General features: G+C 37.8%; 1 protein-coding gene and 1 long non-coding RNA gene across 3 annotated transcripts in view; one reads left to right on the top strand and one right to left on the bottom strand.

Moving 5' to 3' along the window:
• LOC138404206 (uncharacterized) overlaps positions 1-15921 on the bottom strand; it is a 43257-nt gene extending 27336 nt beyond the window's left edge. For both annotated transcript variants that reach the window (XR_011238227.1, XR_011238228.1), the window contains exon 1: positions 15438-15921. This is a non-coding gene — a long non-coding RNA (uncharacterized lncRNA). The remainder of the gene's footprint in view (positions 1-15437) is intronic.
• Positions 1266-17034, top strand: LOC117994185 (uncharacterized). The gene is made up of 9 exons (XM_034982074.2): positions 1266-1326; positions 1953-2012; positions 3794-3826; positions 4359-4484; positions 5292-5502; positions 7654-7761; positions 9162-9309; positions 10478-10667; positions 16879-17034. Exons 1-9 carry the CDS (start codon positions 1303-1305, stop codon positions 16999-17001), a joined length of 1023 nt encoding a protein of 340 aa, XP_034837965.1. The 5' UTR covers positions 1266-1302; the 3' UTR covers positions 17002-17034.
• Positions 17035-17279: the final 245 nt, after the last annotated feature.

The raw sequence follows: 17279 nt of genomic DNA, 5'->3' as shown, positions 1-17279 counted from the left end.
TCATTTTTTGTATTCTTTTTTGTATAATTATTCTGTTTTAAATTAAGGCTTAATTAAGGATTTTTACTGTTTCATAAACTTCTTTTTTTGTGCTGTTCCAATAAAAGAAAAATAATTAATTGAATTGTTTTTGTGCTCTCCATTTCATCCCCTTTCAAATGATACCCAACATGACCCTCATTATTGATGTCAAATAAGGTTTAAAATTGTTTGAAGTAGATTTTTTGAAAGGTGCGATTTTTTTGACGCCGAGTGTAGAACATTCTCTTCTTCGTCGGAAGTTCTCTAACGCAGAAGCAATGATGAATTACATACCTTTATATACCAATTACCAAAAACAATCTGATATATAGAAATCAATTATCAACAAACTATCTATGAACTATTAACTAGGGAACGGGGAACTGTTAACTACGGGGATCTTAACATATTATGAACTTTTAATGTATCAACCAATTAACTTCTTCTTCTCAATCGTTCACTCTTGACAGAGTGGTCGTGGCTAAGAATTCTTCACTGCTGCTCGTGCGATCTCCCTCCAGCGACTCCAGAGCGGATTAAGTCCGTCCACCTAGTTGGGGAACGCCCACGCGGACGTGTGCCCTCCACTCGACCTTGTACCACGAGGTGTTCGATGGTACCAATTAACTACAACTTATGAAATATATCTATAATTAACTTTATCTATCAACAACTTTAACAACTACTAAACTGTACGGGAATGCCGACGAAACTTTTGATGTAAAGCTGTTTCAGACATGGATATTGAGGGACAGACTTCAAAATTCTTTCAAGATACATTGTTCCTACAACAGATTCCCAGCGTCCAGAATTATATACCTCTAGTGCCTAGATGCCCCAGCATATCCGATCTGATTGCTTGCAAGAGCAGTGATCATGATGAGACACCAATCTGCGTCCACTGGACACCTATCCTGGGTGGTGTCACATACGAATAGGTGTAGCAGCATTTGGAGACACCACAAAGGACACAGAATATTCATTGGAGTTGTAGATTGCGTTTGGAACCCTCGTAGTTTTAGTTTTAAGTTTACGTAATAATTATCACCACTAATATCTTACAAATCCAACCACTGACAATCAAAAACCAATGATACAAAAATCTTGAAGACAGTACATTTGTTCATACTTGAATGGGCATTGTATTTTTATTTAAACTTGTTATCAGGTACCTTGTTAAACAAATTGGTAGATTTTAACGACCATTTTTCATCCAATTAATATTTACGGGTGTTTGAAACGTCGATATATTCGTCACTAGCGTAGTCACTAGCGCGAAAAATGCCGATTGAAATAGTTTTTACCGTAAGTTAAAATGGAAATATTATTATGATACTTATTGATTTTGATCACGTTATAATTTAGTGAAACTAAACTTAATTGGAAGGCCTAATGGGCATACCGTCCGGTCTTTTTCCTAAAGAAACGGTGAAAAGGATGGCACTGTTTTTAGTCCTTAGTTATTTTTTTAATAAATTTGATTATTAGTAGTTTTTTAATAAATTTAATTTCAGTAGTAGTAGTAGATTATTAGTATTGTGTAAAACGGGTGTATATCACGATTAATAAGCCAATTTTCAACTGCCGATATTTCGACTCAGTTGCACGAGACGTTCACGACGGGACTGCCCGGGACGGGTATGTACCCGTTTTACGGTGCATCCACACCGCAGTTAACAATTTTGTGGAGCAACGTTTCCAAATGTTACTCAGCAACATCAGGCAACAAAAAGTTATTTATTGTTAATATATGTTGCCACAAAAGTTACAGATTGTTACCTAATGTTACCGTGTTGCACAATGTTGCTTCACAAAAAATAACTGCGGCGTGGATGCACCGTTATACAATACAATGTCGATAAACCACAAAATTAGCTCAAAATCATCTGCTTTACTTTTTAATTTTTTATCTGATTTGGATTTTTCTTTAGTTTTTAGTTACATTTCACGCGGCATTAGGTAGTGGCGATGGTTTATCATCATTTCAACTAGTAAGTATCTTATTAGTCTTTTTCTCCTGTACTATGTTATTTTGATTTTATACGTGGTAAGCCCACTGCCCAGTCATGCCAACTTATCAACTTTATAGCTAGCTATAAAGCTAGCTATAGTTATAAAGCTATAAAGCTAGCTATATAGCAAGCTAGCTAGCTACAAAGCTATAAAGCTAGCTATAGTTTATAGCTAGTTTAGATCTAGCTATTATTTGGTGACAGACAGCCACAATTTTATGTAGCTAAACTTTTTAGCATTTTTTTCTAGCAAAGGAGATCGCCCGTGAACGGGCCCTTTTTTGTGGCGTCGTGTCAAAACTTAAATTTTTTTTTTAAATTTTTAAAGTTATTTTTTTACGTTTATGTTTTATAACGACATTTTTTCACTCTATTATTGAAAATATCCACAATTACAGTTAGAATCGTAAACATGCATTTATTTTGAAGAAGTATTAATTAAATATAAACTCAATATCAGCAATATAAAAAATAAGATTTCTTTATAACCGGGGTGAATAAATAGAAATCGTTTGCAGAATATAAAGAGTTAATTATTTGTCTACAAAATAAAATTAAAACCATGATGACATAACAATTATATAAGGGGGGGGGCCCAAAGCTCCTAAGAAAATGGGCAATCTCTTTTTCATTTCTTCTGCATAAAATGAGTACCGCTGAAAAATATTCGAAATCAACGAAAAATACTGAATAATACCCCAGCCATCGACATCTTCCTCTTTAATTGATTAATTTTATTTTTTTCTTTATTTAATGACGATACTGACATTTCCCCTGCAGTGATAAAGAGTTATGCTGGGCATTGACGGTCAGTTTTTCGCGACAGTCTAGACGTAAAGCTGTGGCGTCACTCCAAATGGTTTAGGCCAACTAAATTTCCCCACTTACTGGCGTCACTCCGGCTCTTCAGTTTTCTACTGGGAGGTGTACTACCTAACTATTTGAGTAAAAAAAAAAGAATTCTGATTCCGAAGAAGAAACATGAATTCTTACTGCGGCTACTGTTTGTTGCCATATACTCACCGAAAAACAAGAAAGAAAGCAATGGCTGAAAGAAGGGCTTAAAAAAAGTAATCAATTCACTCACATCAATTTGTTAAATGTCTTATCGTTAGAACCAAGACTGTAGAAACTATTTAAAGATGGACGAAACAACATATTTGAGGCTTTTAAACCTTGTAACTCCATATTGCTAAACAGGATACTAATATGAGAGAAGCCATTAGCCCTCATGAGAGAAGCCATTAGCCCTCATGAGAGAAGCCATTAGCCCTCATGAGAGATTGACTGCCACTCTTCGCTTCTTAGCATCGGGAATGAGTTATATTAAAATTTAAAATTTCCAATTAAAATTTCCAATTGCTATTGCAGTTGGAAATTTTTAATTCTTCGCTGTGGAGATATTTCTCCACAGCGTCTAGGAGTCATAATTCCAGAAACATGTAGAGCAATACTCAGTGTATTAAAGGATTACATGAAGCTACTGATCAAGGACTCAATCTCCGCGGGCGCTGCGAGCGAGCTGACGCCGTTGGAATGACGACCACACAGTCACGAGCAATTTGGAGCGACGCGCCGGGTTGGATTATGGTAGCCACGGAAAATTTCCTGGCGCATCGTCAGTTAAAACTGGAGTGATGATTCGACACTCACGATCAAATTTTAGATGGACGTCAGTTCAGCTGACGTGAAAAACTGAATGTCAATGCCCAGCTTTAAGAGGACGGGAGAGAATGACAAAGTTTCTTTGTACTTTTCAGCTCGCGCGACTCTCATTTCCTACAGTCGAAACTGTGAGTAATACATCTTAATTTTGGTTTAGCACCATTTTGTATATTATGTTTATAAGTAGATACCCAGGTTGTTTAAGTTAGCAAGGAGGCGTGTTACATATCCCAACGATGACCTAGTTCAAATCACACATGTTAAGTCATTAGGTCACACGTGTCCAGTGCACAGTAAGCAACCACACGCGATTCCAACTAATTGGGACTTATCTACATTTTAATATTAGCTGCTAGTTAAGGTATTTAAACTAAGTGAGTGATATGAACAGGAGCATTGATACCCAAGCCCGGACTTGTTGGAAACCCACTCTTCGCGCCGCTAGGAGGGATGTGAGTGTAAAATGTGAACCCCGAACAATTCATAAGAAACGCACGCACGCCGCGCTGCGTCAGTCAGTCAGTCTAGTGTTCAGTCAGTGATGACAGCTTTTGTATATCTGTTTACTCATTAAAAAGTAATGTTCACACAATAAAAGTTTTATTTAGTGAATTCATCATAAGGGCCATCGAAGTCCCCGACACCCACACTTTTTTCCAGAGACCATACAACATGCCGAGTGCGAAGGAGATAGATCCCAAACGAAGTTATGCAGACGAAAAGTTCGAGAGACTTATGGAATACACAAGTTACATGAACGCAAGAATAAAGGAACCGCATAATCCTGTAAGTTTTAACTAACGATTTTTCTATTCTATCAGTTCTAAAGATTTTTTGTGGACAGAGAAACGGCTGCGCGTACGGAAGCGAATTCGCATTTCGCGAACAAAATTCGCTTTCGACGCTGTGAGTGTATTTTGCCGAACAGCTCACGAAGTTCCAGAGAAAAGAACAAGAAAGAGGGTAGTTCGATACACCATGACAGGTCTCATCTCTTGCAACACCGCAGTCTCGTCGTGACCATGACACGTGAACTGGTTCGAAATATCGATAGTTTCAGATTGTTTCGCATTTCTGACATGTTAATTATTCTAGAACGAAATAGCTATCTTTTCCAAATTTTTACAATCGGTTGGGATTTAACAATGTAGCCGCTTATTAAACCGGCAACACTTAGTGCTGTCAACAGCTGTCATGCGAATTTGACACATACATTCCGCGAACTGCGACGTTTACGCAAGAAAGCCTCTAACGGCTCTCGGCACAAAACCGAATTTATAGTCGCGAAATCATCAACCTGGGACCCATCATCGGAGCGCGTTCCCTGATCCGGTAAGTGACTATTTTTATTTGCAATATATCGTAAATTTTTACAAAATTATAGGATTTTTATATATAATTTTTCGCGTCTCTTTTGTGGTATCATATCAGCAATCATCAGTACTATCACCTGTCTTCGTTTTTGCCAGCGTTCTGGTTATACCCTGTATACGTTTCTTACATCCTTGGATATGACAAACTGTAGCAATCTGATTCCACTGGACACGTAAACTTTACACTTCTACTTCACAACTTTTTTATGTTTTCATACAGACGGAACGTAGCGAAATCTTGGAAACATCTCAGAAGAAGCTGTTCGCATTCATAGACACTCACATAAAGGATTTAAAACGATTGCTCTTCGAAACCGACATGGCACTTATGTCAATGGTGCTGTTGAAATTAAATAAGAAAATGGACACCTCCGAGGCGAAGATAAAATCGACACAGGCCAAAATACCTTTCGGATTGTACACGAGCCCAGGTCTGTTCATGATATCACTACTAAAATCACTAGTGTTTATTGTTAATGCGAATCAGGTAACCACGACACAGGACTACCTAGTGTGGGTACCATCGGACAATGTGAAAATTGACAAAACTGTTTTTTTATGAATTTTTCATCCATACTAATATTATAAATGCGAAAGTGTGTCTGTCTGTCTGCTTGTCTGCTAGCTTTTCACGGCTCAATCGTTCAACCGATTTTGACGAAATTTGGTACAGAGGTAGCTTGCAACCCAGGGAAGGACATAGGCTACTTTTTATCTCGGAAAATTTAAGAGTTCCCACAGGATTTTTAAAAACCTAAATCCACGCGTGCGAAGTCGTGGGCATCAGCTAGTTTACAATAAAACAAAAAAGTGGTCATAGATTAGTAAGTATTTTATTAGTTATCATGGTCCGGTTGCGGCCTACTGGGTGGCAGTGATAGAGGCTAGTATAGCGCTCCATGAGAGATTCCCCGCCTTATGGCGACAGTCCTCAGAATACATCACGTGCCTGGTATCTGTCTCCAGAATTCTTGGAGGCTTTCCTGTCATCTTGTTTGCAAACTTTTGCACCCGCTCAGTCCAAGATCCTCTCACTAATCAACTGAGCCTCTCTAAGACACTGCTATCTCAGCCACGATATCGAGAAGAGTATCTGAGAGTTGCTACTACGGCTATGCGGCACATAGACCCAAAGATGTTAGTGCAAGACCCTCAATCCCTCCCACTCCATATGCCACGGCAGCCGGAGAACTACATCAAGGATAAGATTGCGGAGGGCCTTCCTTCCTTGATTTGTAACAAAGAATTACTCCCATTGTTTACACCCGAAGTGGATGCAGAAAAGGACGCCCTACTAGACGATTTAATGCGCATTCAACCCTGTAATCCAAAGTTACTGTCCAAACTCATGACCCTCTCAAATGCTGGAAAGCAAGAGGCTTTTGTGAGGAAATTCTCCAACACCCAGTCTATCCAGGCTATATAGCATGTAGAGAGTGGAACTCTGAGGAAGACATGCTACATCGAATACGGAAGTTAGAGAACGACACCATTGACCATATCCTCTCTCGTCGGTCAGACCCGGTTCTCAGGACGCTCACACCGGACACATGTACCACTACCTTGCTCAACAGCTCAGAGAGGTAGGATAGGGAATACCCATAGAAGGAGTGACCATAGCCGCTCAGCAGGAGCAAACTTACATAACAACATGGGAGAAGGTACCTGTAGAAGATTACACAAAGACGATATCACTTGTCCTGAGAGGCGACTCCAGTCAAGATTGGCGTCTCACCAGGGGCCCTGTTCCCCCTTTGCCATTGTGCTGAGTAATGGATGTTTTACATGGACAATCCCACCAGAGGTGTTCTCTCTATCTCATGTGACTTATAAAGGCGTCCCCATTCCCACCGCCATGGCTTCTCTTCCCACCACGGATGACCGAGCGATGCTGGGCAGCATGCGGACCATGGACCCCAAAGCCATCCTACGCAGCGCACATGGCATACAAATTTGCGACGTGGATACTAGATAGACGGGATGCATCTATCATATTTGCATTAGAGAAAAGAGCAATGGAAGAATCATCCACCCCACCTTTTGTCAATCTGTCAGAGATGTCAAAAATAGATGTGGGACAATTCATGGGTTTCTTGATGACCTATCTTGTGTTGCTAGATAATTCCATGGTTGATAATATGAGTGTTATATTCAATGAAACCCGTAAAACACAAATGCGTACTGGATTTGATGACCTGACACTCTCTTGTTGAGTGGACTCACCAGCCAGTTCTGTAAACTCACAATATCCTCTGTGATGGATCTCTACGTACTTTACTCGTACTTTCTCCGTTATCCCCGAGGTATAGTATAGAGGACGAGGTGTTCTTTATTCGCGGGTGGATCACAGGTCTCGCCTTCATCATGGGAGAGAGAATCGTTGTCAGCAATACTTCTGAGAGAGGAATTAGTGACGCTCTAGATCAATTACGAGCAAATGAAATGCTAACTTTACTTAGCCTAGAGGCGGGCAATACAAATTTATTTTTATTTCTGGACATTATGACAGTCACTTTTTACATCAAAAGATATGACACTCCAAGTCCCCGTTCTATTCATGAAAGTATACGGTTCTTTTACAGAGTTCAAGTGTCTGGGAACGTCGTACTACATAGCATCTCCACACAATCAAGAAGACGTTCAGATGATTCTGTCTAGTGAGAGGAAACCGCATTGCTACACGTTTAGAGGTATACAATTACAAGTGATATTTATAGCAGTAAGCAAGCGAACAATATAGCTCGAAGGACCAATAAACATTTGGGTCATGTTGCTGGAATGGCCTCGCAACAGAAAAACGCAAATCAAATTAAACCATCCCTGCCCCCCGATTGTGTAAGAAAAACGTATTCATCGTTATCATAATCGTCAAAAAATTCTGCCCTTTGATTGGTTGATTCGCTGTTTACATTTTTATCACAGCCAATCCAAGGGCAGAATTTGTTGACGATTACGATGAATTTGTTTTTATTACTCAATTGGAGGGCAGATCCCTACAGCAGAGTGTTTTGGGGAACCTTTGGCGATACTTGCATTTTTCTCCCAATTCGTATTAAATTATATTTTAAGACATAGTTTGGTGATAGCACTTTACCCCAACTAAGTGATTACTTCTTTTTATTATTGCATAGGTACATGCATACATACTTAATCACTGGACATTAAGTTTAACATTAATTTGAAGGAGTTAGCTACTCGTAACAGTATTCTGGTGGACCCTTTGCACTATACTAAAACTAACGTTTTAGTTTTAGTATATGTTCGGGACACTGTGTGTACCGAACACTGAACTGTGCTGTGTCAGCAGTTTACGCAATCCTCGTGCTGGCGCCTAGCAGTTCACAATGACAGTGCACCACCGGCCGCGCCGCGAATCGCACACATCATCAATATCATTATCATATCAATTATCAATATCAATTAATATCATTAAAGGAGCGATCGAAGGACGTTATCAGTTATCATTTATATCAATATCAACAACCCCCACATTTTTTGGTCCTTCGAACCGGATATGAACCAGTGACCTATGGATGGATGGAGCTAAACCTGAACGCAATTTTTTCAGAGTCGGTAACAAAATCAATGCTATCGTTTTTAAACAGTGTTATTACATTTCGACCAAAAAAATACTTTGAAATCCTGCAAGTTTGAACACCTAGTTGAATGACCGCATGCACCAGCTGATTCGAGCTGCACAAGCGGCAGCGCGTACGATCGACGCCAGGCGTCTCGTTCGCTCACAGCCGCCCGCTTAGGGTGACCATGTTTTTGCGAGCACAACATCTCAACACAAGCGTATAACTTCATTCATTTTCATTAAATATTTTTGAAATATTATATACAATTTTTTTATATAAAAATATTCGACGTTTTCGGTTTTTGCTTATACTAAAACTAACGCTGTATAATCGAAGTCTATAGTTAATGATTATGCTCCCATGAGGGTGACATGTTCAATCTGTCAACGAATTCTCTCTTTTTTTTAAAGTTTGAACAAAAGAACAAGAGCGTGGGTCTTGGAAATCCCTTCGAGAGACCTATATCCAGCAGCAGACTTCCATTAGTTTAATCCGTATCACATTTGCAGGAGCTTTCGCTTTTAGCGGGTTTTACCACAGACACTCGGAGACCACCTACGTGGGTCCTCACGCAGAACAGTTTCAAGCCAAAGACCCAAGCCAAGGACTTTATTGCCACTCAGATGATAACTGGAGCGACGCACAATGCATTTATAAGTATGTTTTGGCTTTTTTTAGGGTTTCGTTCCTCAAAAGGACAAAAGGAATCCTTATGACTTATAGGATCACTTTGTTGTCTGTCTGTCAGGAAAACCTATAGGGTATTTATTTTTGATTTATCGTGCAAAATGTCGAAAAAATGCGACTGTAGTACGGAACCCTCGGTGAGCGAGTCTGATTCGCACTTTTGCCAGTGACTTTTTAAAGAATCTTAGCTATGAATGTTAATGATGACTAATATTCCCCTTTCCCCTCCAATTTTGCGAACAGCTTGTGCTAGGAATAGCTACGATCATAGTGCAACTGGTGGGGTTTGAAATTTGAACCGCCGACCTTTCAGAATTTAGTCCGCTCCGTAACCGTTATGCTATCAGTACCCTTATTATAAATGCGAAAGTGTGTTTGTTGGTTGGTTTGTCCTTAAATCACGCCGCAACGGTGCAACGGATTGACGTGATTTTTTGCATAGGTATAGATGGGGATAGACCTGGGGAGTAACATAACATAGGCTACTTTTTATCCTGGAAAATCAGAGTTTCCACGAGTCAAGAAACCAGACCTCATGACTAGTCAAGGAATAAACAAACGCAATCCAACAAAAAACATTTTAAAGATAAACAGACTTTTACTCATATCTTAAGCACACCGGCGCAAAAAAGCTAAAACATCAAGATGCACTGATAACCACATCCATTAGTGAAGATGGAAGATCTGGTCTACGTGACTGCAGTTCGCTCCCACGAGTCGACCAAGCGGTGCGATGTATAAATACTCCATCCCACCCATGGGAGTAACCATCATTCCGGTACATCATCGTCTACGAGTCGCGTCGCGCTGAAGCTATAACTCGCTTCACCCTCGCAATCGCAAATTAACCGCGTATCAATTTTATATAAAGTAATTAAAGTCTTAATCAATTAAATTGTAAATGTAATTGCAATAAATCAAATCTCATCGCATGAAGACTTTCATTCAATCCGGCTTCACTGCGGAATAACATTGGCTGACGGTGGAGGTCTCACACCTGAGCATGGCGCGACAGCAGCCTGGTGACAGCACACCTTAACTCACGGGATTTTTAAAAAACTTAATCCCACGCGGATTGCAGTCGCGGGCATCAGCTAGTTAATAATAAAAATAATTGATTCGTCATTCCTTTGGACAGAATAAACCCAAGAGAAGAGTTTCCAGAGTCAGTGGAATACGAACCAAAAGTTTCATACTGGTGCGGCCCGTACCGGTATTTTATACCAGCGACAACCGATATACGATGCATATTCTCCATTTTCTCGATGAACTTCATTCTACGGTTCGGATACGACGGAGTCACATACAAAAGCTCGGATTTGTCTTTCGTACGTATTCAATTCAATTCTCCTTATTGCGAATTTGGGTTAGTTTACAGATCTTAAAGGTATTATTAGTGTACTTAGTATTTATTTTTAACCGACTTCAAAAAAAGGAGGAGGTTCTCAATTCGTCGGAATCTTTTTTTTTGTACATCCAAAACAGATGCGAGATTCCGGTCAATATTACCGACCGACATTTCGTATCTGTTTTTATTAAATACTAGCCAAGTTAATTACTGACTAATATTCCCCTTTTCTCTCCAATTAAGCGTAAAGCTCGTGCTAGGAGTAGGTACGACAGTAGTGCAACGGGTGGGATTTGAACCGGCTACCTTTCGGTTTTCAGTCCGCTCCTTTGACCGTTGAGCTATCGAGGTTCTCAAAGGAAATGTATTATTATTTTGCAGTACTGGACGATGTTCATTTCTGCCCTTAACATGACCAGTAAATCCATAATTTGGAATATCCTACATTAAGTGAAACTACCCTTAGGGCGTAATGAATTTCAGTACATTAGAACCCGGCTAGGTCATAGGAATGTTATGACGTACTTTACCCTTAACTAACAGGTCTATCTATAATAAGGCATTCTAGAGCGAGTGGTGCGAAGGATATTCTAACCAGTGAATAGTTTTGGCCATTATTTATTATGTTTATAAAAAAAATTAAGTTTTAAACTGTTTTTGCATGACTGCGATTTCGGAATGTGGTTTAATTATGATAGTAGCAATTAAGAAACCAATCTTGGGTGCAAAATAATTGATATCAGTTTTGCACCCGCTCCTTCTAAGGGTAACTGAAGGGTAGGCCTTGAATTTCTGGTCATACCTTATAGTTTACAAAACACCATTAGTTGCTATCAAGTTTTTTACAAAATGAGTGAATTGGTAGTATCTCGTCGCGAACTGTGGAACTTTTTACAAAATGAGTGAATTCGTTGTATCTTGTCGCGAACTGTGGAACTTTTTCATCAATAATGAAACTTCATCTGAAGATATTCAAAGACATTTGGAAGAAAATTACGGTTTATCGTCTTAAAAAAGTCAACAAGTTTTGGAAAGTATTCAAAGATTACTTCTCTCAAGTCGAACGTGTAATTTTGTCGTTGAACAAAAGACCGAGTTTACAGCAAAAATTCCTCGTGGCTAGACGGCCAATTTAAGGTAACGCTCGATGAAGTACCTTCAAACATATCAACGACAACACCTACAGAACGTGGTCGACCATCGAAGCCATATGAAGACTTATCTGAGAAATCTAAAAAACGCAAGAATATGGAGTTAGTTCAGGAAAATGGATTTGAACAAATATACAACACTTATACTTGGAAGAAGCTTCTCTTGTAGCCGTGATGCGAGATTTGAGTAGGGACGAAAAACGGATCATCAAGGAAAAAGTATTCTATGACTCTGGAACTGTAAGTTCTTTCTCTGTCCATGAGGCTTTGAGTATTTATATTGATTTAGATTTGTCGAAATCTCAATATGGTTACTTAAAAGCATGTTTAATTCAGAAGAACTGCAATATTTTGCCATCTAATAATTTATTAAGTAATGCAAAAAAGATGTGCTATCCTCCACAATCAAGCATTGAATTAACTGACACCTATGCTAATTGAAGCTGCAGGATTTACTGGATCACACTGTTAATCGAATTTTAATGATCGACTCTGTTAACAGTCCTACACTGAGACATCTAAAACTGTTTACAAAATGGGGATGTGGTGGATCCTCTGGACAAAGCGAGTATACTTACTGAGTTACGAACACGCTACTTATTTTATTTCTAACTCGTAACCTCCTCCTCTAAACATGCAGAACTCGAAGAAAACCAACGACTCTTTATATTTTCATATTTTTTAACCAGGTTTCGCTTGACTGTTATTTCGGAATTTTCGTTTTGTCATTTGGCATACTATGACACCAGAATTCTTAAACGAAAACAAGATCTCACGTACTAAAGATTTAAGTATTTTGTAACGGTATAATTAGATTAAAGATTTTTTTTGCTATATTTTTGATATGAAAAATCTTGATTGTTACAAGCGACTGATTATAATTATGTTAAGAGAATAATTTAAGCGTTGTTATTATAATAATTACAGCAATATTAATAACTAGCTGATGCCCGCGACTTCGTCCACGTGGATTTAGGTTTTGAAAATCCCATGGGAACTTTGATTTTCTGGGATAAGAAATAGCCTATGTCCTTCCTCGGGATGCAAGCTATCGCTGTACCAAATTTCATCAAAATCGGTTGAACAGGTGGCCCGTGAAAGGCTAGCAGACAGACAGACAGACAGACGGACAGACAGACAGACACACTTTCGCATTTATAATATTAGTATGGATTGTGTCAAAAATGTTCACACTTTGCACAGTAAGTATATCTTGCTGTTATTTTGTAAGAATGTTATTTGATTTGTTTACTATATTTAATATGTAGTTTATTAATAATTCATTTACTGAGAATTGTAAGTTAATTTTTTTTTAGATACCTACTAAAATACTAAATGATTAAGATGATGGTGTAATTTATAATTACGACAGCAATAATAATTGTTCAATTAAAACATTTATTGATCTCAGACTGAATGTTATGTCATAATTAGTTTCCTTATTAATTTTTTATGGTCGGCACTACGTAGCGTATTTTTGTTTAATTTTTAATAAAGATTCTACAAAAATTTATTTCATTTATTTTCGTGCATGATAATAATTACATAAACAGTTCTTGGTTAAGTGTCAGTTACAAACGGAGGTTTGGGGTGATTTTAATAACTAAGATACAATTTCCACAATCACAGAAATCATTAAACAATTGCTTAGGTAAATTTACTTGATTTTTTTTAAACTATCAGATCTTTTTAGATCAATCTTTTTGTATCAAAATTCTAAACAAAGTAAGTTTACCTATTTTTACATGTTACTGCACACAACACAGTGATGATTTAGATAATTTTACCTGTTTATCAAATCAGGTCAATTTTATCTAACCGACACAAACCGGTATTTATAAGTGTCAGGTGTCTTATTTTAACAATTTGGATAGCTAAAAAAACGATTTCTACGAGTGTTAACATCATTTTAATCGAACAATTAGGTGAATTTTTATGATTTTTTTATAAATATTTGAACTTTAAATCACCTGTAAAATTTACTCAATGTCGCTTAGTGAGGGTTGCCTTTCAAGCGTCGATATCAAAATGTAAGAAGTAGTTTGCGAGATATGATAAAGCAGATCAATGGACTAACAACTTTCACCTCAGTTGAGAGATTCCTGTCGAAACTATCAATGGATATTTCGATAAGAATTTCGCATCTGTTTCAAAAGGCCTTTTTTATTGGTTTCCGGTGGTTTTCTGTTTTGTTTTTGTTTCCTTTGTCATGAGCATAATTATGACATGCAGAACTCGAAGAAAACTGACAACTCCATATTGTTTAACTTTTTATTTATTTGAACCAGTTTTCACTTGACTGTTGTCATTTTTTGTCATTTGACATGACCAACCAACGATATCAAAATTTAAGAAGTAGTTTGCGGGATATGATAAATCAGATCAACAGACATACTAACAACTTTCACCTCTCAGAACAGTTGCAAGATTCCTGTCGAAATTATCAATGGATACTTCGATGGGAATTTTGCATCTGTTTGGGAAGGTCTTTTTTTGTACTGGTTTTCAGTAGTTTGATTTTTGGTTTCCTTTGGTATGAAATTGTGAGCATAATATGACATGCAGAACTCATAAAAGTTGAAACCAACTACTCCATATTTAAATGTAAAAATCAGTTTGCGAGACACTAGCAAATGAATCAACATGACATACTAAAAACTGACTGCTATATAAAAAAAAATTTGACATGACCATAGATACTATGACACGCAGAACTCTTAGACAACACTGTGAATGACTCCATATCAAAATGTAATAAGTTTACGAGATAAATCAGATCAATGTACATACAACTTTCACCTGTCAGAACAGATGGGAGATTCTAGTCGAAATCTCAATCGACAACCCATCAAAACATTTCACATTGGCTTGAATTTTGATGTATTACATATTACTGGATGTAATATTTATATCATAGCCAGAATCTAATATGCATTTGACATCTACATTATTAAAAACAAGCTGAGATACCAATATTTGGTAGAGTTTGAAGAATCACTGATATTTGTTACCATTCCTGAATAAACAATGTTAAGTGTTAGACATCTGTTCTGTAGAGTTGTATATTGACTCTTTTCTGTTATTTTTGTTATAGTAACACAATTTTCAAAAGTGGTTGCGATGATTACACAAATTGCACTCAACTCTTTGAGCTGGATATTTGAAGTGATAGTGTTGGTCACACCATCCAAATATTATTGCCTCTACGCTGACGATATGGACTAAACTGCATTTCCTTGAAGAGTTGACTTGTACTGACTATGAGGCATATTTTACTCGCTGCACCTCTGTATCTGTATTGTGATCTGTTTGTCCATAACAGTATTATAACTTTGTGTAGGTACTATCAATATAATGTGTTCGGTTACACTATAATGACTGTTTGCAAGGAGGATCATTCTTTCCAAAGTAAGGTTATGGGTATAAGTAACCTCTGTTTGACATTAAATAATACCTCTTTTCCAAAATCACACTTATTTTAGATGTTTTGTAAGTCACTGTTGCAGCAATCTATGGTTTCCTCGGCTTTCTTGGAACCTTGTGGAAAAGACATGGTAATTATTTTGTAGTTCAATTTGATTGTCGAACTTAGTTTTTACCTCGGTCAGCGTTATTATGTCCAGTTGTAGGTTGAAAGAATTATAGAATTCAACCTTCCTCTCAAACTGTGTGTAGAAGTGGTAGAAGTATGGCCATCTTACGTGTGTCCTATGCGATCTCTTGGTTTGTGGCTAGCAAGAACATATTTTGGAAGCTTGGCCACCGATTTTTCCACTGTGTAGCACTGCATTGGCTATATCTGCTTTCGAAATGTTTGATGCTTCAAATATTACGTACGAGTATTACAGGTACCTCTTGAAAATGGACGAAGCACGCGCTCGCCGACACGACGTGATTTTTATCCAGGCACATAGTTAGGAATTTATGATTCAAAGCACTGTCTAATCCAACTAATTAAACCGTTTTAAAATGAATGTTATTGGGCTTTCGCCAATGAAATTATATCATTTAATTTTAATTTACTGTTCAGCACGGTTCGACTTCTGAGTTTCTGACGCCATGTTGTTTTAAAATAAATGCTTTCTTGACACTTGACAGCCAACTTGAAAATTCGAAATTCAAAAAGCAAGACAAAAAAAGACCACAGATGACATAGACTGTAGAATACAGCAGAAACGGGTACAATCATCACGGGTAACATTGTAAACATCTCAATCACTGTGACTCATCGAATGGCATAAAAAGCACAAAAATTCAATCACCTGCAAAAATTATCCATACTAATATTATAAATGCGAAAGTGTGTGTGTCTGTCTGCTAGCTTTTCACGGCTCAACCGTTCAACCGATTTTGACGAAATTTGGTACAGAGATAGCTTGCATCCCGGGGAAGGACATATGCTACTTTTTATCCCGGAAAATTGAAGAGTTCCCACAGGATTAAAAAACCGAAATCCACGCGGACGAAGTCGCGGGCATCATCTAGTATATTATAAAAGGAAAAGCTGACTGCCTGACTGAAACTGATCTATCAACGCACAGTTCACACTGGACGGATTGGGCAGAAATTTGGCATGCAGGTTGATTTAGATAAGAATTGAATTTTGGAAATTCAACTCCTAGGGGGGTGAATTAAAACTGTGCAGTCAACGCGGATGAAGTCGCGAGCCCAAGCTAGTAATAAAATAAAATAAAAAAGCTTTCTAGTTTCTTCGTTCATGCATTCAACAAAATAAATAAAAACCGCTGTTTTATTTTGCATCTACTAAATTATCCTACTAGTAGGACCACGAGGAACCCCCGTTCATTAGATATTTTATAATGTACAATAGCATTTCAAACCATGTGGGGTTTTTTCACTGTCTGGATTCTGGACGGCGTGTTTAATTTCTCTTAAAATTTGATACTTTTTCAGACATATAAATCAATTTTTCACCATACTTAATTATTGATTAAGTTCGACAAAAATAATAGTGACAAAAAAGAAGAGGGTACTTTTGAATTTTTTAATGACTAAGTGCATGACGTAAATCTTCCACAGATGTACCAGAACGGGCAGGTGTTCTACACGGACGAGCCTTGGGCGGGCATGTCATGCTGGAATTGGGCATGCAAATGGCGGCACAACCAGAATCAACGATCCAACGAGTTCTTTGTCAACTAATTCATATTATTAATTATACTAACTAAGATATTATTAGGTATCTTTAATTTGGTATTGATTATACATTTTATAATTATTTTCGATTTTTTATTCTTCACTCCAAAATAAGCGTAAAGCGAGTAGGTAGGAAAATAGTCCAACAAACCAAACAGCGGGCATGTACTGTTGGTATTGGGCATACAAATGACGGCACGACCAGAAGCAACGATCTCACTAGTTGTCTAAATATATAAAACGAAAAGGTGACTGACTGACTGATCTATCAACGCACAGCTCAA

Source organism: Maniola hyperantus, chromosome 26 (assembly GCF_902806685.2).
Source record: "Maniola hyperantus chromosome 26, iAphHyp1.2, whole genome shotgun sequence".
In the NCBI taxonomy this organism is placed as follows: Eukaryota; Metazoa; Arthropoda; class Insecta; order Lepidoptera; family Nymphalidae; genus Maniola; species Maniola hyperantus.
Note: the sequence above shows the minus strand (reverse complement) of the source record. Positions and strands in the feature narration are given on the sequence as shown.

Bases quoted from the DNA above. Each gene is read 5' to 3' on its own strand.
- LOC117994185 (XM_034982074.2), top strand. From the start codon at position 1,303: ATGCCGATTGAAATAGTTTTTACC. The intron at 5,503-7,653 runs GTCTGTTCATGA...GTTCTTTTACAG, and splicing joins CGGATTGTACACGAGCCCAG to AGTTCAAGTGTCTGGGAACG. The intron at 9,310-10,477 runs GTATGTTTTGGC...TCCTTTGGACAG, and splicing joins GACGCACAATGCATTTATAA to AATAAACCCAAGAGAAGAGT.